This window comes from Labrus bergylta, chromosome 2 (assembly GCF_963930695.1).
Source record: "Labrus bergylta chromosome 2, fLabBer1.1, whole genome shotgun sequence".
NCBI lineage: Eukaryota > Metazoa > Chordata > Actinopteri > Labriformes > Labridae > Labrus > Labrus bergylta.
In genome coordinates, this window is record NC_089196.1 from 29,654,120 (window position 1) to 29,678,000 (window position 23,881).

General features: G+C 39.5%; 1 protein-coding gene across 4 annotated transcripts in view; it reads left to right on the top strand.

Annotated features, from left to right (window-relative positions):
- The window catches only part of pdlim5a (PDZ and LIM domain 5a), a 76,520-nt gene that overhangs the window by 34,371 nt on the left and 18,268 nt on the right, over positions 1–23,881 (top strand). Inside the window, exons 4-9 of one of the 4 annotated variants that reach the window (XM_020640803.3) lie at positions 5,217–5,256; positions 9,733–9,758; positions 11,880–11,900; positions 12,006–12,023; positions 13,265–13,437; positions 14,376–14,409. In XM_020640803.3, the coding sequence (XP_020496459.2) occupies positions 5,217–5,256; positions 9,733–9,758; positions 11,880–11,900; positions 12,006–12,023; positions 13,265–13,437; positions 14,376–14,409 (312 nt within the window). Of the gene's footprint in view, positions 1–5,216; positions 5,257–6,385; positions 6,832–9,732; positions 9,759–11,879; positions 11,901–12,005; positions 12,024–13,264; positions 13,438–14,375; positions 14,410–23,881 lie in introns of all 4 variants that reach the window. The other 3 variants (XM_020640804.3, XM_020640802.3, XM_065951352.1) reach the window with 3 other exon arrangements.

The following is a 23,881-nucleotide window of genomic DNA, read 5'->3' on the forward strand; positions in this document are numbered from 1 at the left end:
TCTGCTTCCAGATCTATTTAAAGGCCAGCTCTAGATAAACTCACACATAGGTTTTTAAAAAAAGCAGAGAAGTAACACGTTTCTTTTTGGATTAAACCACAACAGCAAATGTGCGTACATCAGCTTGTGAAATCAGGAGTTGCAGTCATTAAAGGTCACTCTTTATCTTTAAGCATGTACTCATCACTTGACCATATCCGCACAAACTTTTCCATCCCATCTTCCTATGATACTCATACACCCACTTCATGTTCAGACCCAAATGCTGAATGGCTGGCAGTCACTACTTCCCTTACGTTCTCTTCTCTGCAACAAGTTGTTTGGTCTGCTTCAGTTTAGGGTGAGAAAATCCTGAAATTAAACCAGAACACTCTCATATCTCCTTATAAGGTACGAAAAAAAAAAGAAGACATGGGACAAGGGTAGATTGTTTGTCCCTCCTTCAGGAATGACGACAGCATACATTTCAGAGGGCTTAGTTTCAATAATCATGATCAACTTTGTTTAAAAAAACAGTGACCTCATTGCTGGGAAAGAGAAAAAGACATGGCATTAAAAGCAGGAAGGAGGAACAAAGAAGAGAGGAGGGAGATAACTGAACACAAACAAAAGGACAAAAAGGGTTTAGAGATGGGATAAAAAAAACAAGATGTTAGAACAGGAGAAAGAAAAAGTTTGAGGTGACCATTTTGTTAAATTTTTGACTGAAAAACCAAAGTTTAACTTCAGCACATTTGTGCTTGTACATAAATTTCCAAGCTATGAAGTCCCCGTATTACACAGGGAGGGAGGTAGTGATCCATTTTTGAATCTGTAGCTTGGTTCTCAGAGAAAAGACTCATATTCCCAATAGCGTGATTGATACATTCATGGATTTGCAGAGACAAAAAGGCCCCGTTACAATATAATTTAGTCTTTTCCACACTTTATTCTTCATCATTGCGGTATCTAATGCTGCCTACAACTGGAAGGGAAAAAAGTAAATTTCGAAAACTGAAAAAATGACAGATTTCAGGGGCACCTTTTCAAACCCTGCATTGATTCCTATTGACTGCAGATGTTAAAAATCATGCCCCAATGTCCTTGGCAGGATTGCAAAAGCTCTCAAAAGAAATCTTGGAGGAAGTGCCAAAAAAGTATCTTCAAGACAAATTAGGTGCAAATCTAGGATAAGTGCATAGCTCATAAAAACACCAGACTGGATTTAGAGGGGACCACAGTACAGCTATGTTAAAGTGGGAAAAAAGCCTTCTGTAAACAGGCCGATCAATTTGAGGTTTTCACACAATATTCGGAAATTTCTAAGAAGTGCTTAATCCAAAAATAGACCTGATGTGCCTATTTGAATGTGAACCTTTTTTTTTTTTTTTTGCATATGCAGATGCTATGGAGTGTATTAACTTTACTTTGCAGTCATTTTTTTTTTCAGGCTCAACCCCTTCATGCCTGACTCACTGTCACCCCTCCCTGAGTAATACATCATTGTATCAGTATGTCTGGTTGTATGTGTGGGTGTGTGACAGCTGGCCTTTGTCCATTCTCTACTTCTAATAATTCTGTCACACAAATAGCAACACACCTCGTTTAAAAGCTGCTTTATGCTGAGATGGGAATGATGTGTGTGTAGAATTTTAAACAAGATTGACGTTTGATAGTGTTTGAGTGTGTGTGTGTGTGTGTGTGTGTGTGTGTGTGTGTGTGTGTGTGTGTGTGTGTGTGTGTGTGTGTGTGTGTGTGTGTGTGTGTGTGTGTGTGTGTGTGTGTGTGTGTGTGTGTGTGTGTGTGTGTGTGTGTGTGTGTGTGTGTGTGTGTGTGTGTGTGTGTGTGTGTCCACTAATATTTCTATCTTACAGGGGAACACAGTGAAGAGTCACACACACATGAAGGCATTGTATGAAAGACTAACTTCAATCTGTACATTTTCTTCAGGTGTGTAACTAGTTCTGTGTCTTGGCCTGGAGACAACATACATGTTGGTATTACATAGACCATGTGTTCACCTTCTACTTGCAAACAGATCCCAGTCTATGTCACCTCCATTTAAACCTCTCCTGCTTCTTGACCGCTTCACTTTTATCACATAAAAATCACACACATACACAGACCCAACAATCTCCCATTGATTCAGTGTTGCTGGTCGCTTTCTGGTTAAGCTGTTGGCGTGTTGGGGGCACAGCCCTGGAAACACCGGTCTATGATCTCACTCGAGTAAGAATAGACTGGAGAGATTAAATACGCTGAGAACATAGAAGAGAGTGCACAGATGATTAAAGAGGAGAAGTGACGATAACCCACTTTTTATGACGAATCAATTTATTGTAGTGCATTAATGTGGGGACACATTTTAAGTGACTAAAAGTAGGACAAAAGTGAAGTGTGGAGGAACATTAAAACCAAATCTGTCTGTTAAAATAAAATTTGAAACGGAGAATTATAGAACATTTTAGCTTTCATGTCTTTAATGGTGCTCATAAAGTACATCGCAATAATAACAGATGAAGGGATGCCGATATGATGTTGCCACGAGATTCACAGAATGAGAGAAAATAACCAGGAATTCAACAATGAACGCAACACCATGGATGATATGCTCAAATACAAACACACTGTTGTATCAACCCAACTGCTTTTTTTGCAGGACTTGATTGCATTACTTTTGAAAAAAGTTGCCGTGCTGTTTTGTTCATTAAATGTAAATTGTGACAGTGTAGCAGATAAACTATAATAGCCCATCTAAGCCACTCAAGTCACTCATTTTGGTTCATGAAAAAGATAAAAATCCGGATGAGGATGCCAGGCAATTACACAAAATTTCGATTCACATGCAAGTCCCAATGACCAGCGTTCAAAAGAAGCAGAATGGATATGACCATGAATGGCTTTACAAAATATGGAAAAATGTTTAAACACACCACTGCAACCATGGCATGCACTGGGATGTGGTAAGGTATCAAAGCAAAACCAAAATGGCTGTCACCACAAAGAATAGCTGGGGTATTACTGACTTTCAGTTCCATGAACAGACTAATCACTTTATTACATAAACCTTACATTAACATGAAACTGAGAAACTGACCAGACTCTTCAAGCCTGACAGTTAACATGCAACATGCCGTGTTACAAATTCAAGAGTACAGGAATACCAGCTGTTCTTTAACTCTTAATCAAGTCAAACTCTCCACACCGATGAAGTTCACACACATACATAAGCAGCCCCGCAAATGTTTCCATGAGGTGTGTAAGAGGTAGACGTATGAAATGCCATGTTTGTCATTGTCACACTGTCAATGTCTTTATTGCATCCACTTGCTCTTTGACCCTCACACATTTGAGCTATGGAGAAACATTCCTGCTGCATAGTGTTTGATACAGTGAAGGTCCTTTTGTTCCTCTGGAACACCAGGGCAAAACAGAAGCCTTCCTATTCTGGTGACATATTTTCCAGCTGTGATCAAGCTCAAGCACTCTCTAAATAAGAAGGGGAATCAGGATTATCTGACTGTTTGTTTTAATTGTTGGAATTGAAGCAACGTTTTCTATAGATGCTAAAACTGAGGGAGGGATTCATTAGGCCTGATTGAGGTCGATGTCCAGTCGAGTGAAAATAATATTAAATCCATGACATAAATCTATGATCAAATCCAAACAGTGAGATTTGTGATTCACTGCGGCCCTAATAGAAATTACTAAAGTAATATACGACCTTAAGTGGAGCCTAAAACCACCAATGACTTTTCAAATCCACAGGTCCACTCAATGCTGGTGTTTCCAGTTTTAGCTCCAGTGTAATCGCGGCTACTGCACTCATGATTGTCAGTTACGAATTTGAAATGCATACTTGTTACGCTGACTAGTATATGTGTCTCTCCCAGGTCATTTCATGCCATTGGAGTGAAAGTGAGATCACTGCTGTCAGTTTCAATTTCAATGTATATGTTCGGGTTGCTTTTATACTTGACAGTAAAGTGTGTCCAGTGGAAGTCAGGACAGGCATGCAGCTCACATTGACTCACTGAGACAAAAAACAGGTAGTCTCAAGTGATATGAGGAATGTCTTTGACACTTAAGGAGATGCAAAAGAGGGTCCTTTTCCTATTGGTTTAGCAGACGTTCAAAGTTTGACCTCAGTATTTTGACAGTAAAGCTTGTCAGTAGCAGTAAACAGTCTTCTTAAAAGACTTACTTCACGGCCTTTTAGATTGTTTCCCTGAGCTGTTCAGGTCAGGGTGAGTTGTTGATTAATTTAATGGCATGATACCCTTCTGCTTCTGTCTTCATATCTTTTTAGAGGCTCAGTGCTCATGAAAAGGCGATCAAAGGGCACAGTGGGAAAACTAAACCTACAGAGAAACAAGAGACAGAGAGAAAAAGGCCAGAGTAGCTGTGTAGCCCGATGTGTTTCTAGCTACCACAATGTCTGTCGGTTCAAATTTACTGAGGTGAAGGACATGAACCTCCCTCAGGAAGTTTCTAGAAAGGCTGCTCTGAGAGGAATGTGGGGCTGCTGACATTCACACATCTTCGGTTACTTCTTGGTTTACCTAACCCTTAATTTATGTGAACTCGTTTATTTTTTTCCCCCTTCTTATCATGCACAATGAATTTGTGGTGCAATCAATTACATTCATTTGTTCCATGTGTGTTACTGTTATTGAGTAAATTCCACCTTTGAACAGCAGTAAATGTCTCATCTAAATTTGCATCAATATCCTGCACTTGTTTTGCATTAATATAATCAGAAGCCAGGCCCTTCATCTATGAAAGCAGATGAAATATTATCTCGATAAAAATCAATATAAAAATAATTTGTCAACCTTATATTAGTCTGGCGTAATATCAGCGTAGATACAAATTTAGTGTTTAGATGACCTTAAGGGAGCTCATTAGTCAAGTATCAGCATCAACAGTATCACATTGATACGAGTGTTTCAAGACTAAGAACAGCTGCCTTCAAAAGCATTCTCGTATTTCATATTCACAATCTGACTCACCTCACACAGACACAGTCTACTAAAGCACTTTCAGGTATGAATTTGTGCTTTAATGATAAACTTGTGTTGCCTTCCTACAGGATGATAGGTAACAGTAGCTTATAAACAATAAGAATACACAGTCAGGTATCAAAAACAGACCATTTTCAAGTCATATAATGTAATAAAGTATATTCGGGATGTGCATAATTAACTTGTACTTTCTCTCTTCTTTCCTTCCTCCAGGGCTGCCAGTGTTCCCAAACCTCCTCCAGTGGCACCAAAGGTACTGTTGAAGAGCATGTCAGTGAAATGACAGATAATTATGTGTTTAATCAAATGCACAGCATGTTTTTAAGGATACCAGAAAATCAAGAGTGTGACTGTTTTATTAAGTGAAGGCACACCAGCTGAAAAAAAGGATATTTGTATATTTTATGATCTTCAATTTTTTCCAGTTCTTAAATTAATTGAATTTTGTGAGATAAAAAGGATTTGCTTTAAAAGAGTTAATTATAATCAAGCAACAGATAAACCCAGTAAGAGACAATTTTGCAAGACCAAATAAAGATGTTTCTAAGACCGTAAATGATTATAATAGACCGCAAATGATTATAATAAACAACTCAAAAGACTTAAGTTAAGGATATTAAAAAAGTTCCTTATCGGTATTGTTCATTCCTTGTAAGGTTACAATTAAGTTAGAGATGCTATAAGCACTTATTTTGTCTTATTTATACATTAAATAATTTATTGTAACTTGTTTAAAAAGGTATTATCTATGAACAAGTTTGTATTATGTACACTGTATTATAAAGTGCTATGGATACATTTTATTATTTGGAAATCTTTATATATTTTGTATGAAAATTAAAGTTTGCCATGTCATTTTTTATTACGTTCATGTCAAAATTCTAAATTATTTTTTATTTACAAACAATGTTGTTACCATAGAACAAGTAAAGAAATTCAAATAATAAGACGTTAAGGATCTAAAAATTGATTGAGTCTGACAGTATTAAAAAGGTGAACTGACCTGGGGTACCATGGTGTGCTTTATGCACTTTTCTGTTCCCTTCTGAAATGATGCCATACACACACGTTTTCTGCACGAAAAGTCACATGTCATGATTTGTGTTTGTATTTGTGCTGTTTATTTCTAATGTTGCAAATAGTTTTGTTTTAGTTTTCAGTAATAGTTGTGTATACTGATGCTTCCTTATTCCTAGAAAAATCTCAGAACACGTTTCATGAAACATAATTCTTTTTTTTTTTTAGCTGTTATTGAATTAAATCCAAAACTGTTATAAACACATCCATTAATCTAACATAAGAGGCATCAGTATCCTGTGTGCTGTGTGGTGATTGTGTTTTTTTTTCGTTTGTATCTGCATGCTCTTCTCTCACGCCGGTAGGACATCAGATCAGACATCATAAAACCAGTCGCCCTCACCCATCCACCACCACCGCTCCATCCTCACCCTCACTCCTTCAGCCCCTCCAACCGCACCTCCGTCCCCTACAGCAAAGCCCCCAGACCTTTCGGGGTCTGCGGAACAGACAGCGAATACCCACCTTCCCAGCCACCGTTTGCTCCCTTCATCCCGTCTCCGTCCTCCGCCTTCACACCTGCCTCCTCCCACGGCAGCCCTCCTTTTCCTCCGCCTCCGCCTCCTGTCTCATACCCATCCTCTCCCTCCTCCTCCTCCTCCTCCCCCCCTGCCCTCTCCCCGCCCCAGCCGTCGGTGTATAACACGCCGATCAACCTGTACTCCAACGAGAACGCATGTGAGGTGGCCATGGGGCAGAGGCGGGGCCTATTGGAGAGTCAGGGCGGAGCCTTGCCTTTGCAGTTTAATGGGTGAGTGGCGTTCAAACAAGTGAATCCATTCTCTGCATTTTCCCACTTCGACTGTCTCTCTCTTGGGACCTTCGAGATAAAATGTTAACTCGACTGTCCTCTTCCTTTCACAACATTATTCTCTCTCTCTGTGTCTCGTTTGGCTCTGATGTTACCCTCACAGATTCCCACAAAAAAGAAGGTTTTGAAATATCTTACATGCATAACATGAGCAGTAGCCATCAGTATTGCTTTGCTGGTGTTTGATAACAGAGGATTTGAAAATTGACAATATTGAAGCTTCCCAGAGGAACATTCCTATTGCATTGATTTTGGCGCCCCCCTGTGGACACTGCGACTCAGCGGTACCGCTTCTCTCTTTGCTGATTTCTCCTGTGCGTTTCTAAGAAGAGGCTTGAAAGAAACATTTCCTGCTTTGGTTTGACAAACATAATAGTCAGACGTAAAATTCTTTGGAAACCGTTTCTAAAATCGTGCTTCTAAAATTTACCCCATGGCAGAGGTTGCAGGCATTGAAAAAACAAACAGTATATATTTATTAGGGCTCCAAATGATTACATTTATTAATCCCGATTGGTCGCTGGATTTCAACAGTTAATCAGATTTATCACATTTATTATCGCATGTTTAAATTCCTTTATTTTGCATTAAAAAAACTGTTTGTGGTAGGCTTTTATTTTGAATTTCTGCACTGTCTTAAGCAAAGGGTACTTTACTTCCTTTTTTTGATTACAAACCTACTTTTATTTTGTAATAAAATAAGGGCTTTCTGGTAGATCGAAGAATATGACTTAACTGCGAGAAAAGGAACTTGATATGGATCGAAGAGTAAAATGAAAACAGCTCAAAGGAACGGTGAAATGTTTGATGTCAAGTGGTGGATATTACTTTTGACTCATCAACAGACTTTTCCTGCAGTTTTTTTTTAACTGAAATGAGATATTCTTTTCCTTGACTGTGACTCCAGGGAGATTCTGCAGAAGCTTACCTACGGTGCCCCCAAATAAATAAATGCGATTAAATACTTATTTTTAATGAATTGTGATGAAAAAGTTCATGCTGACAGCCCTAATATATATAATACATAGAATACGCCCCTCGTTATGCTGATGGTCTCTTTTGCATTTGTAGTTCATAAAGAAATATGTTCATTATTTTCAGCCTGTTTCATAAGCAGCTAAAAACTCAGAAGCTTTAAAGTACATCAGTGTAAATAAATACTGACGTCAGATTTTTCTGTTTGAGCTGGAAAATAAAATAGTTCTCAAACAAACATACCTCTTTTATTTTTAACCGTTTGGCTGTTTGGATATAATATTAGTTTCTCTCCGACTGTAAATAAGACTTGCACGTCTGTTTGTATTTTCAGAATCCCAGACTTTATTCACAACGCTGGTTTCAGTTACAAAACGAATTATAAAGTCTGTGTTTATGATTGTTTCTCATGGTGGCGACTCAACGTTGCTGCTGGTTTGTAGATATTATTTACTTGACAGTCATTAAATAGTAATACTGTCAGATGTCTGTTTACCGTTTGGAGGGAACTGAATTGGGTTTAATCACAATTTGTTTACAGTCGGACTCGGAGAAAGAGGATTTTACAACCGAATGACGTTTAATAGCTTCGTATATGTGATGGAAAAAACTGGAGAAGAGAGGAGTTTTAAATGAGCTCCTGCAATCCTGTTTAATATAACAGAACATAATCAAGGGATCATGGCACCCCGGCAGAAGGGTATGACAGTACAGGTCGGTTATTTTGGAGCCATTTATAACTTTTGGCATCGGAAACGCCAATAAATGCATTCTGTACCGAACCGAACTGAACCGGACCGCCTGGGCGAAACTACTCGACCCTAACTCGCCCTCGTCCACAGGCATAGTGAGTGTAACCCTGCTGTGGTGACTAAGCTGCGTATATTTAGCCTGTGTGAGTAACTAGAAGCTGAGTCTCTCTAATCAGTCAACACAAAGTTTCAAAGCAGATTTTTACTCATAAACTGCGTCTCCTCACTGACTGACACACCTCCATGTCGCCATTCTTTCATTTCCTTGTTCATCCATTTTTAATATTCACCTCAAAAGCAGGTTTGATATATTGCACATGAGATACAACGAGAGACATATTTTACTCATTTTGTGACTCATGATGTCTCCAATCAGCCCTTGTTTATACTCTCTCTTTCCTACGGGCCACTCTCTGACTAAAGGTCCCACGGTTTTCCTTTCTGTGATATTCAGCAGACACCAGTCCATCTGCACAGTATAATCTTACACCATGCAGCCACACGCACACACACACACACACACACACACACACACACACACACACACACACACACACACACACACACACACACACACACACACAGGCTTCATTTCATTTCAGTACACATCCTTGCCTAAGTGATATTTAATAGCAAACTTTATTGAAGCAAGATCTGGGTCTGTCTGTTCTATTTACACAGCTTCTACTTGCTTTCTTCATACTAACAGATTGTTCTTTGTATCTTTTTTATCATCTACTGAGCTTCATTATCAGCACCAGACTCTTCCAAAGCTACAAAAGTCGATTCTTTAAACCCAGAGCAGAGGTCAACAATCAGGTTCACCCTCAAGTGCTGTCCCTGCTCAGAGGAAATATCAGTTTGCTCCTCTCATGTCTCTATCCATTCGTTCATTTTGTTTCAGGTTTTATATACGACACAACATGTGTGCCCACTCTTGCATCTTGCACGCTTGTTTGCATGCAGTTCATGAACTATGTGCTTCGTTTCAGAGGGGACTTTTTTCAGTTCGGGCTTTTCAATGTTTTTAATGTTAACGATGAGAGTATGAGTGTGATTCAATGTCCTCTGTCTTTCTCTCTTCTCTTTCAACCCCTGTTCTTCTGTGTTGCAGACCGGTGCACCTCCTAAAGTCACAAAGTTAGTCTCTGCAGCATGTCTTTGACTTTTCCATTGACCTTTTTCTTCACCTGTTTGTGCATTTGTCTAATTTCAAGTAAAATATATCTCATTATATATAAGCCACATTCACCTGAAAAGACCAGATAAAAACATCAAAATAGTATTACAAGCAAACAATAAGGCCTGGATTGCTTTTTATTTAGTTTTATTATTTAGATTTTTTTGTGCCTTTATTTAGGGTGCACAGTGAAGTGTAGGATCAGAACACTCACACTAGTCTAACAAACTGAACTTTAGGGGTGAAGTACAGATTGCCTAGTGTGAGTGCTCCCTTAGAGACAGGGCAGATAATAGAGTTGGACACTGGGAGAGAGATAGTGGGGAATAACATGCCACAGGCTTAATTCAAACTTGCATACCACTTGGAAGACAGCCAATGTACATGGGGTGAGAAAACTGACCACTCGGCCACCTGCGCCTCTGCCTGGATTGCTTTTAATGAGTCAATATAGCTCCCAGTGCAGCTAGCTAAATTGGCTTGTACCATTTCTTCATATAAGATGTTGGTCTCATTTTGCTCAGTAAAAAAAAAATACAGGCCTTTTGTTTTACTTGCTATGTCTTGAAATATAATCTTTATCTGGACTTATCAGGTGAACGTGGCTCATGTTACATGTAATGACATATTTTTACTAGAAATTACACAGATTTTAGGATTGTGTACTTTATCATGGGATCTGCATGCACTTGCTTTTGATTTCCCTGCAGAACGTTATCCCTATCGCTTAGTTATCTCATTCTCATGTTATATGATTTAAGAAGTGAAGCACAGATGCATGCAGCTTATTACATCAGATGTGATGCAATATGCTGGCTACAGTTTGTTTTTTTTACCTCAGCTCTAAATTAAAGCTATACTGATATTGACACACATAACACACACTGTATTGTCGGACATTTCCAGTAAGCGACTGTAAGTGTGTGACCAGGCTCACACAGAGCTGTCAACACGCCCACACCCACATAGCCGCTGCTGTGGCAGGAATGTGTTGAGAGAGCCTCATAAATCAGTCTGTTCAATGTGCTAGGTGAGTGTGATGCTGGGTGCGGGTATTTATAAGTGATTTATTGACAGAAGAGCCTGAAAAGTCTTCAATGCCCCTGTGTGTGTGTGTGTGTGTGTGTGTGTGTGTGTGTGTGTGTGTGTGTGTGTGTGTGTGTGTGTGTGTGTGTGTGTGTGTGTGTGTGTGTGTGTGTGTGTGTGTGTGTGTGTGTGTGTGTGTGTGTGTGTGTGTGTGTGTGTGTGTGTGTGTGTGTGTGTGTGTGTGAGTGTGGATTTGTGTGTTGTGTGTCCTCAGAGCAGTTTTATTGATGGCCAATTAGTGAATGACCTGTCAGCACCATGTTGGATAGGAAGCTGGCGGATACACCACACACTCGGACTATTCATGTAGTCACACACACCACACATGTTGTTTTTTGTGTTTTTTTGTTACTTCCCCCCTAAAGGACTGTAATCACTAAATTTAGCTTTCATGCTAATTCCTGCATATCGACAGAGATGGGTATTGCTGATATGTGGATGAATGTGCAATGTACAAATTCAATAAATAAAATAAATAAATAAAATGTTAGAACAGACTGAAAAAATAGCTGTGAAACTTTCCACCTGCATTTCAGCAGAACACTTCTATTAGAGTGTTTTATTTTTATGGTGTACATCGCTCAAGTTGACTGAATGAAATCTTATTCATAGATTTTTTTTATTTTTTATTGTGCCAATATTAGAAAGCAATACAAGTGCTAAAGACACTTTGTGAAACAATCAGACAAACATGAAGCTGTTACTTCAACAAAATAGAGAAAGAAAAAGGAATGCACTCGTGTTCATTTACAGACAACTCAGCAGCACCACCTTGTGGTCAAAAAGAGAATTTATGTATATTTAGAGGTAACCCTCAATTGATCAAATAGCTCCATGGATATTTTTGCATGCATTAAGTTTTGTTGTCCAGCAGTTTTTTTTTTACGTTCCTATATTTCCTATTCTTCTGCATGCTTTTTATTTTTCTTGTAGATATTTAATACATTCCTCATATCTTTACCCCTTCTTCTCCTTCTGCTTTACCTCCCTTAAAGTGGACCTCACAGTATTTTGAAGTAAGTATTATTAGTAGATTATTCGGCGGTGTATTTGCGGCTGTTTTGAACGTTGCTGTTGGGTATTATTTCTGATTTCTTCTGTCCTGTTGTTCTCTTTTTAAGAAAGCCACCACCGCCAAGGTATCACAGTGTTTCAGACTAAGAGTTTAAATCATTTAACAAAGTGTGATGTGACTTTGTCTTCCTTTTTTCTTGTCTGACCAAAAAAAAATGTAGATTTTTTTTTTCTTTTAACAGCGTTTCACATTTCCATCTCATGTAACCTGAAGTCTAAACACTTTCATGCCATTCCTCTTACTTTGACATTTTGTATTTAATATAATATAACTGAATATGACTTTAAAATCACTGTTTGAAACTAAAAAGACTTAACGTCATTTCACAACACACTCTAATGAACAGATCTACTTTTGACCTGCTTTTAGTCGTACACTGCAAAAACTCAAATCTTAGCGTGTGTAACTTCTAATCATTAATATTTTATTAGACTTCATATGAGCCACATTCATCTGACAAGTCCAGAGAAACATCTTATTTCAAGACATAGTAGGAAACAAATAAAGCCTGAATTTCTTACAGTGAGTAAAAGTAAGCGTAAAAGTTTCTAAACTAGATGTTTCTCCTCTGTCGCCCCCTTGTGGTGGAATGAACCAACAACTCCAAATGAGTCTCTTTGCAGAAAAAGCTAAAGACCCAGCTCTTTCATAAACACCTACACAATTCAATTTGAAAAGCACATTTCATACAAACCTGAACTCAATGTGCTTTACAGAGGACAAAGACAAACAAACACAGTACAAACTCATTTTTAAAAAATAAAAAAAAATAAGGAAAAATAAGATATTGATCTCATTTCATGAAACTAGACAAGTAGCTTTTACAAGTAACATTCTCCTCAAAGCTTAGTTATCTTAGTTTCATGTTAGATTTTAAAAAGATCATAAGACTTTACATCTCATTTCAAGAAACTGATGAGAAATTCTCAAAAGAAAGTTCCTTGAAAACTTAATCAGTACATTTTTCATGCTTCATTGGCAGTTTTACTCATTCACAAGAATTCAGGCCTTATTTGTTTCTTGTAATATCTTGAAATGAAATGTTTAATCTTGACTTGATCAGTGATTGACGCTTATAATAAGTCTAAAAAAACATATTTTTGACTAGCAACAAGACAAATACACTAAGGCAGATCGGAGTTTTTGCAGTGTATGAGTATTTGAGTATTCATAGCATCTTACAAAATGAATACTTCTCATTGTAAACGACGTCAGTCTGCATCTCTGTTTCTTGAATAAATCATGATCTGGAGCATGTCAAATTAAAAACTCTTGTTGCTGATGTCTTCCGCCCTGTCCTTTCAGAGTTCCCAGGAAACACGTGGTGGAAACAGACATCCACTTCTACCACGTCCCCACTCACGCTGATGCCAGCAGGAAGCGCATAATGGAGGACACGGAGGACTGGCGCCCTCGCAGCGGCACCACCCAGTCCAGATCCTTCAGGATCCTGGCTCAGATCACCGGCACAGAGAACGGTAAGGATAAGCTGCTGACGGCAGGGTGCACAGTGATGATGTCTGCATCTATTAAGCACAATGATGCCTGCTCTGAGTCTGTACCACAAATATTACACAGTACAGGAGAAAAGAATACAATACGTGGTTGTCATAGCAACAGCTACAACGGAAATTGAGTGTGCAACTCTCCATCAGTGCAACATTAAAAGAAGTAAGAATAGCAGCCAAAATGAAGACACAGTATAAATAGTAGAAAATGGAAGAGAGTCTCATTCTTTCTCACTGTCACTCTGAACAAAACTAAACATAGAGAACGATTCATGTGCGATACCCTGTGAGAAAAAAACACCCAAATTACCTATAAATAAAAGTGCTTTCACACATGCACAAAACTCCTGAAAAACTCCTGAAGTTTTTGGGGGTGAGCTACATGTGTCAACGGTAAACAGCCACATTTTTCACTTAGACTTTATCCAGAGTTTTTCCTACAAGCCCCCTACTATTTTTTTAAGCAGAAGGTCCAAGTGAGGTGATGTGAGAACGCAGCAGAATATAATCAGGAGAATTCACCTCAAGCTATTAGGAGAAGGTGGTGACATTTACTCCCTGCGATCACTGCACGACCAGAGCGTGTATGGTCTTTGTTCTCCATTCTGTTGTTGATACTGTGATTGCGTCAAATTACACATAACAGAGCATCGATTTGAAGGCAAATATTCTCATTATAGTGTCGTTTAGCGGACTGTGTTGCTTCATCCGCCACTTCTGGCAAATGTAACTTAAAAAAGTAACATTGGACTTTTAAAAGGCAGAAACCTTGAGCAGAACCAGACTCATGTTGAGCAGCCGTCTGCCTTTAGTTGGGCTTTATTTGAGTCAAAGTCCTTGTATGTGTCAACATGTCTGGCCACTAAAGCTGAGTCTGATTGTCTCCCCCTCTTTTGTTTCCCTTTTAGCTCAAGAAGAAGAAGCCGAGGCAGCCAAGACAAAGTAAGTGCATGGAAATTCAAACACTGATTGCAGGTTTAAATAACCTCAGCATCCCTTTAATCAGTCTGGTTTGTTTTGTGAGGAGCAAAACGACATAATCCAGAAAATATCATGTTTCCAGCTGATTTTTTGATTCTTACTTGATTTCGTTCATGAAGCCTGTTGTCTCTATAACGATGTTCTAACATGTAGAGGCATCTACAGAGCATAATAGAAATAAGTAGTACAGGTCTGGAAGTTTTTGTTGATGCTGTGTGAGCTCCCTTTTGTCTCAACTGCAGAGAACGGATCATATTTATACGGTTAAGTCAAAACCCAGACCTGAGTGTTCTGTCATATAGATCACATTTTAGTGTCTGAGTTCAGAGGCAGTTTAAACTCAACTTCTCTCTCTGACTGCAGAGAGCTGTGGAGTGTTTGCAGATCAAATTGTGACGCTTTTTGTGGTTGCTGTTTGTGCATTTTGGGGTTTGTTGGTGTGACAGTCTTTGCATGTGTTGTGTGTACAACCTGTGATTGCGGTTGTTGTTGACGACCACAGCCGGCCTGTGGCGGTGCGTCCTCTCTGTGGTGTTGTGATCCATTGGCCGTCCTTAGCGCTCGTTGGTTTGTGGTGAAAACATCTGATCGCTTGTGTTGACATCCCTGCTGCCTGTGTGTGTCGTTGTGTGGCTGCTTCATGGTGAGATTAATTCATCATTTCAGTCCAAACAGGCTGTGGCTTTGACTTTCTCTCTTGTGTGTTGATTTTTTGTCATTTCCTGGTGATGACAGCTCGACTGCCCTCATCTCATCCACGTCATAAACTCCCCCCGTGGACCATCCGCTTCTTGTTTGTGAAAGCAGCTTTTCATGCGGCATGGCTCTCAGTGTATCTGATTGCAGGGCTGGTGCTCTACTTTTCCTGAATCTTTTCCTTCCCTCTCTCTCTTTTGGTGTCTTTCTTTTTTTCTTCCCTCTCTCTGTGTTTCCTGTGCTGGCAGAGGACACAAGACCACCACTCGGTTTGTGATGGGCCCCAAGTACGGCGAGCTGAGAGACTGGCACCACGGAGTGTCTGCTCGCACCCTCAATGTCCAGTAGACACGTGTGTGTGTGTGTGTGTGTTAGTCTACTTGTGTATGTGTGTGCACCATATCAGTTTGACTTCTGTAGGTGGTTATTTATAAGGACGTCGAAAGTAAAAAAGTTTATGGGTTGATGGAAATAAAGAAACTGAGTGAGCATGTGTGTGTGTGTGTGTGATGGTAGTGGTGTTGGCTTGTCCTTCACTGTTATTTGAAGAGCCTCCACTGGCCTCATTCAGACATTTCATTTTAAGTATAAACCTTCTTGCTCCTTTTGCTACTCCACTAGTTCAATCCCTGAAGGTTTTTTTTTACATCCATAAATACTATGAGTGTGAATCCAATTTCAACCCTTTATGCATGAATTTGGGTTTAATTGAAGTATTTTGATGCTCCTTTCTGTGCGCACAGTAGCGATTTACAATAATATGCTATACGATACAATACGCTATGATATGATCAACTTCATTGTCACCTGAGGGTTTTTTTTAATCTTGGACTCAAATGGGGTATCTTCATACTAACGACCAATAACGTTCCTGTGAGGAACTTTTCAGTTTCTGTTGATTTTGGCACCCCCCTGTGGACAAAGCGGTACATCTCATCTCTTTGCTGATCCTGACCTTTACATGTGAGTCAGGCAAACGGTGCCCCGTGTGAGTCATGTTTTAAACAGACAGTCTCCCCTTGCTTTATTTTAACAGTCAAAATCTATCACTTACTGTAAATCTCTTCGTCCACCATACCCAACGGCAGCTGTTTCAATCGTTAAAAATAACGATTTAGAAACAAAGAATATTGTCATTTGCTTTCTCAATTCAGAAAGAGGCATCAGTATTAGTTTGAGTCTGTTTCATAATCAGATGAAAACTCCTCACAGGAGCTTTAAATGATTGGGTTTGATGAGGGAGAATATTCAACATGTTGTCAGCTGAGACCTTGTGTGCTTTTGTGTGGCTTACTTTTTCCCAATGAACAAAGATCGAAGACAAATAATTCATAGTTTTCCATGATTGGCTCCTCACTGCAGTGCATGTAGCCTTCAGTACAGCACATTCTGTACACTGACTTCATGTGCTGTATGTTTCATGTGCTGTATGTCCCAAGGTCATGTCGAGCGGCAAGCAGCTGAGGTAGTCCGCTGGGAGTTACTGAAAACATTTTATGAATTATTCAAACTGTGTTCTGTCTTACATGTAACAACATTATGAAACAAGTTCTTATGTACACAGAGACAAATCCTGCAGTCTGATCAGAGAGTCGAGATACAGTGAGAAGGAAAGATTAAAAAGAGCTTGTTAATCCCACTTTTTGCTTCTGCATCGTATAACTACACGGCTCCTTCGTGCAGTTGAATGTGGCGTTTATAATAAAATGACAGTAGATATTTTTTAAACATGAAATTAGACAAATACACTCGCTTAGATTTGTTGTTTTGCAGTGTACACAGCAGTGTATTTCTACGATAACTAATAGATCTGGTGAAGGTTCTGCTGAAGAGTTTTATTAAGACAGTAAAATAAAACACAGATGTGTTGGAGGGTGTTTTGGAACCAGCCTCAAAACTATTTCAAAGCTAAATATGGCTCGTTTACATTTGCTTTATTTTGTGCTGTATGGGCTCTCTGGGCCATCTGAAAAATGGAAAGCGATTTCACCTTGTTATGAATGTATGTTCTTTTATTTTAAACCATTAGCCCGTATGCTAAGCTGCTGTGATGGAACAGACCTCGGTGAATTGAGAAATCAGAACGGTTTAAGATGAATGCAAGTAAGGAAGGGTCTCTGCAACGAGCACGTTGTTTAGCTTTGAAGGTGCAAAGGTGTGTGTATGAATGCTATAAATGGCTCGTAATGCAAAGGTTCAATGTTGAAGCCATTGCTATGTAAAATATTTATCCAGTGCCTTTACATGTATTTAATCCTCATGTTTACTTACATTAGATTTAGCCATCTAATATTTAAGTTTGCAGTTGTGTTTCATTTTAAAAAATAGTTGCCACACTGAGTGCCTGTTTCTCTTCTGTGTTGAGTTTGAAAATCTTTGCTTCTATATTGTAACAAATAAAAATAATTACCTTTTCTTTCTTGTTTCCTTTTCTTCCCGTCTCTTTCTTTACTTCATTTGTTCCCTACTTCTTGAATTCCTTCACTCTGTTCCTTTCCTAGTTGTCTCAATGAGTCTGAGACTAAAATTGGCGAGGTCAGGTATAAGTCATCATCTAAACTTGTCCCACTTGTTTTCAACTCCTTAACCTCTAACATTAAAAAATCCCAAAACACAGAAGTCACCTTAAAATAAATCAACTGTCACTTCCTTTTTTTTGTGGAAATTAAATCACAGGAACTAAATAACCACTACTTGTGTTTATATTTTACATTTTAACAAGTTTTGAAGCTCCTTTTGTGTTGATTTTGGCACCCCCCGGTGGACAAAGCAACGTATCTTTGCAGATTTTGTTCTGTTCATATCCACGTACTGTTTCCTAATTAAAATTTTACACTGATTTCTTTTAATTTCCAAAAACTCACTCACTGTGATTTTTTGCTTTGTTAAAATGTAAAATAAAGTTTATCATGTGTGCTGACACCTACCCTGCAGCATTAGCTTCAGGCATTAAAAATAACCATGTAGAAACAGTCTATCTTTATTCTGATGGTCTTGTTTGCTTTTGTAGCCAATATAGAGGCACCAATATTAATTTCAGACTGTTTCATAACCAGATAAAAAAACTCCACACAGGAGCTTTAAATCATTTTAACGTCACAAAACAAGTAACACCACGTACACTGATTACACACTTGTACAGGTTTATTTCCACAACTCCACTTTAACAAATTTGTAACCTAATTTCTGCGTTGTAAATTAAGAAAAACTTCAACTTAAAGTGCTAAATATATTGCACTGTAATGCTTTGTTATTTGTCATCTGACAGTAACAGATATCCAGCACATCAATCCTCCAGACAAGTCGTCAGAGGGCTGGATGATGCAGAAGCCACACCTACATCTGACCCCCTGATCACACACCAAACACAAGTACAGGTGGCAGCCTCATCAGCCAATCAGCAACAACCAGGGGAGGAAATCCCCAACTTGTTAAAAACTGAACACCAAGACAGCAACACTTCCCCTGAAGCACCCCTGCAGTTTGTTGCCTTCCCGGTGCCGTTTACAAGTTCAATCGACATGTTTTATCAAACCCATTCATCTAACATGAACCACTCGTTAGCTCCTGTGCTGTTACCTTTACCGTACTCTGGATCATCACTGAGCCAATTAGCATCCTCTCATTCCCAAAGGCCTAATGATGCGTCGCTTGAGGCTGTGTTTCTACCAGCAAACTTCCCACAATTTCTTGGACCAAGTCCTGCGAGTACACACACCACGGCATCCTGTGTACCTGTTTTTAGTGTATTACCGGCTCAAGGACTTTGTCTGTCACATCGAAATGGTCCCTCAGTAGCTCAAACCCAAACACCGGAGGTTTTTTCTTCCGACTCTATTCTTGTTTGTAGAGCGGCGGCTTTAGATAAAGGATCACCAAGCTTTCCACTACCAGCTGAAAGGTACACTGAGCTTAGGTTTTAGAAAAATTCATGGTATCATGGCTGAAAAGCATCAATAAATGTCTTACCTTATTTCCCCTGATCTTGCAGTTCCCCTCTGTCACCACCAGAGGGCAGCACAGACTCACAGACTCAGCCCAGTAAGCGTTTGTCTGATCTTGACGCTGACGATCACAAGTTTAACAGACAAACTTCAGAGTCCCTGAAGGCAGCACAAACTCAAGTTGACCTTTCTCCTCAATGCAGGTGCCTCGTGAAAATGTCCAATACTTAAATGCACGTACAGTAAACACTTCAAAGTGACAGGTCATTAAATTGCTTCCACTATCTTTTTAATCTGTGATGCTGCCTGTTCTGTTTACTGTGTCCTCCATCTGTCCTTGCAGCTTTCCAGTCCAGGTCAATAATAATCATCTTTCTCATAAGTCAGCACATCATCAGCATGTGCTTTCTACCAAACCTGTCAGGTAACAGTCTTATTCTTCTTTAATGTGGCGGGAACGACCTCAAGTCACCTTTAACCGGACCTGTTTCAAGCTGCCACACTTACTGAAACTGTGTTTTAATTTTTCAGTATTTTCTTATGAGGGGTTTTATTTCACATTGGTCATAAGTCAGCTCGTGGCTTCTGTAGTTTGATACTCAGTTGTTGTCAATTTCAATTCAAAAACATTTTCATTTTCTTACTTTTTGGTTTGTTGGTTTATGGTTGTGCATATATGCGTACACAGGAGAGAGCTTTTATCAAATCCTCTGGACTTCCTGCCCAAAGCGGCTCCCAGCCCTCCTCCTCTGACTCCAAGTGCCCCCAAACAGCCCACACAAAACACACAATCTGAGCATCGTAGTCCAGTGCAGTAAGTGTTGTGTGTTTTTGTGTTGTTAAATCTCTTAAGTGTCCATTAGCTCTTCCCTACAAACATTCAACCTCTAGCTTCAAACCGGTAAAACCTGTTCCCTTTTTTATTTTATCCGTAGATAATGTACCACAATAAACATCTCGGTTCCATCATCATTTTATATTCCCTCCCCCTCCCTCAATGTTTCATCTCCTCATCAGAAGTGCTTATCAGAGCAGCCCTCAGCGTCCTGAAAGGGCAATGTCCCAGTCCTTATTGGACGCCCTGCTCATCTCTCCTATCACTCAAGCTCCGCCCCTGTGCTTGAGGAGGGAGAAGAAGAAGAAGCGTCGCAGCGTCAGCGAGCTGCAGCTGCCAAAGAACAAGAGGTAGACAATAGTGCAGACCTGGACAAAACTTTGACCTTATTACTGTAAAACCTGGGCTCAAACTCCAATATGTTTGTGTTTGACACAAGCAGAGATTCTTCTTTTTTTTAATGTAAATTTGTTTTGTCCAGGTCTGCATCCAGGACATTTCAACTATAATTAAAGTGATGCATGTGGCTTCACGATAACAGATCCTATCGACTAATTGCTTGACTAAGGAAGCCCTAAGCAGACAAGCATCCATACATTTTATTTCTCTGTGTTTTTTTTTCTGTGTTACGGAGTATTTCCTGTTTTTTTTTTTTTTTTGAGAGCTCCAAATTTTTATCTCGAATCCCCAGAGATGGAAAAAGCACAAAACTAACTTAACCATCCTGTTGTATGTGTGTGCAGTGACAGCATGGCATCACAGCCTAGGCACAGAAAATGTATCTGCTAATCACAAGAAAACAAGCTTTGTTATCTCGAGATAATGAGATAGATTAATTGTTTATAACTGGAAATTCAGCTTGGATATCTCAGCATCATTAGAAAAATAAATCAAGATCCTGAGATAATCAGAAGTCATTTGTCATCAGAGGAAAATGGAGTAAATAAAATGTATGGATGCATGTCCGCTTATGGCTTCTGTACCTGACAGCCCAAGAAAACCAGCAAGCCTTTAAGCAGGATGACTTAAGGAACAAATATTTTATCCGTTTTGTAAAATATCCACATTTAATTATATTGGACAAATACTATTTCTCTTGGAGGAAATACGACCTCTGAGCTGCACATCATGCCTATTTTTACCCCCTCAGTTTAAACAGCGTTAGAGTCCACTTCACAGCGTTCATGGCGGGTGAAAAAGTCATGCTTGCTCCGTCCATGCCAGCACCAAAAGACACGCTCCATATGTCTCTGCGGAGACGACTCACACCAACTATGACATTCTGTGGTCGCTGTGAAACGACTTGGCAGCGTCTCACACGGATCACTCAATGGCTAGTGGGCACAACTGTACACATTTAGACCGTGAAGCATGAGAAGTGTGTGAGGGACGGTTTGAGCGGGTGTTTGGATGGATGTTCTTTGTTTTTTATGTGTGTGTGAGAGTGTGTGTGAATGTACATGCATGGGTGGTACAGTGTGTGAGCGTTGAATTTAATCCAAGGAATATCACAAGGCGGAATTATAGACCATCTGTTGTGTGGTGGGGCGAGAGAGAGAGCTGCTGGACTGCAGTCAGCTATGTTAATGGACCATTTGTTCAATGCTCAGACCAAATAACCAGCACATTTATGCGACTCAGAGTACAAGTTCATGTTGGAGCTATAGCACACGAGGGGTTATTTTACATACTGTAAACAGTCTGAGGAGTGGAAAGTTCTCTTTTTTTGTGTCGTTATCACTTATACTAGCCAACGGGTACTGCCATTGAGAGGCAGAACACAATGCTGAGAAAGGACTGCAGATAAGACAAATGCAGAAAACTAGAGCTGCAAAGCGAAAACTTCTTCAGCATTAGAATCAGAAATACTCAAATGAATCCACAGGGGGGAATTTGGTTGTTGCATTTGCTGTTTTACACAATATAGCCGTAAGAACTGCTAAGAAATACAAAATAGATTAAACTACAAGATAAATTAAGAAGGAATTAGCTATAGTTTTCAAAATTACAAAAATATAAGATCACTGAATAATAGCATTTAAAGTAAAAAGATTTGAGTGAGAAGTGTTTGAGCTTATGGGTTGCAGCAGTAAATCAAGAAGCAGTGACATTACAGGCGGATAAAATGATAATTAAAATCTATTCCTCTCCCCCTCCTTTGTCCTGTCCCTCTTTAATTATCCCCCATGAGTTAACAAGGTTCATACATGGCACAGCACGTCCAGATGGTCAGCACTCGGCAACTGCCCGCTATTGAATCAAAGCAGCGAGGCCTCCATCAATCAACCAATCACAGCCCTGCAGAATACAATTAAGCCCCCCCTGTAATTGGCCTGATTGGTGGAGAATATTAACGAGCTGTGCTGTAATTGGCTGTAATGAATGAAGGACTGGGAAGCATCTTATTTCCTGCTCTACTTGTCACCTGTTGTTAGCCAATTAGCATGGCTAATGGGAATGCATGTTGTTCGCACAGATGATTTAAATAGATGGCCCTGCAGCCTTCATTCTCACAGAGGGTAAAAAAGCTTAATGGCCGGATCAGGATGAGGTCACTCCTGCTCTTTACAGTTCTTTATCTACTTGTTAGGTTTAATGACTTTCCTCCCTTCATGGTGAGTAACAGTATCGGCTCACAATCCTGGAGGGATGAATGGTCCCACCTTTACTTTGTTGGTTCTTACAGCCCGATTAAAGGCTGATAAAAAAATTTCAGTTCTTAATTCATCCATTTCTTTCTTTAGTATTTTTTTCTGAATAACGGCACATCCTCACATCTTAAATTCTCATATATTGGTTAAGGCGGACTTTAATCGTCCAAAGTGCGGCCACAATTGATGAGTCTCTTTTAGATATAATATGCAACATTTTAAACATTAACATAGCAGATATTAAATATATCCTAATTAAATATCTAAGTGAGTAATGCCTTTCTAAAAAGAAAACCTAGTTGGTTGTTCTCAGCTCTCTGTTTTTTGCCTGCTCCACTTTTCAGAAAGTGTGTGCTTAAACAGGCCGTTTGGAGATTTTCCCTTTGTGACATCACAAAGGGCAGTAACCCCTCCCCCAGGTGGGTGACACTCCCACAGCTAGGTGTTTGTTCTGCCTTCTGAGTCTGCCTTCTCACTGTAAACAGTAGGACATGGAGGGAAAAAAGCCAGAGCCGACCCAAGTCCTTCCAGAGAGGGGGCGTGGTCAGACACAGCTCATTTACATATTTAAAGGTACAGACACAGAAACAGCCTGTTCTGAGCAGGGCTGAAATAGAGGGGTTTATAGACATGATCAAATACAGGATCAGAGTGGATTTAGAACAAGAAACTTCACAGACACGTTTTGAGGAGCTCTGAGACTTATTTAAACTGGTTGAAAAGGAGGAGAATATGTGACCTTTAAGATAGAAGTAAAACATTATTGGTGCAACAGGCCACAGAAGTTTAGGAAGGTGGTCAGAGGTGGTTGTTTGTTTCCATCAAATTTGTTACAAAAAGTTCAAATGTAATGATTCTCTTCTGATCACTCGTGATAAAATAGCAGCAAGAAAGCACTCTGCCTACATTATGCTGGTTCAGTTTCTGTCTGGGTTTATCTTTAGAAAGTTAATATGCACTGTGTCCTCCTGTCAGACTCCGGGGGTACAAAATGATAAGGAGATAATGAGAATGAAGACAGATGCTGTGCAGAGTGACAGTCTTTTTCCTTCAGAGACTACTTAGATTAGGACTGTGTCGACTAAAGGCTGATTAGCTAGAAATCAATGCTAACACAACCGTCCTCTGGGTGCATTTATCACAATCCTTGTCAAAGCACGGTAGCTTGTGTGTTCATTGTTTAACAGTGTGGATATCAATCATAAACCTCTCTTGCAAGTTTTCCACTGTGTGCAGTTCAGATTCACATTTTCAGAGTGTCTTTGTTTTGACAATAACAGCTACTAAACCGTTCCATCACCAAATCC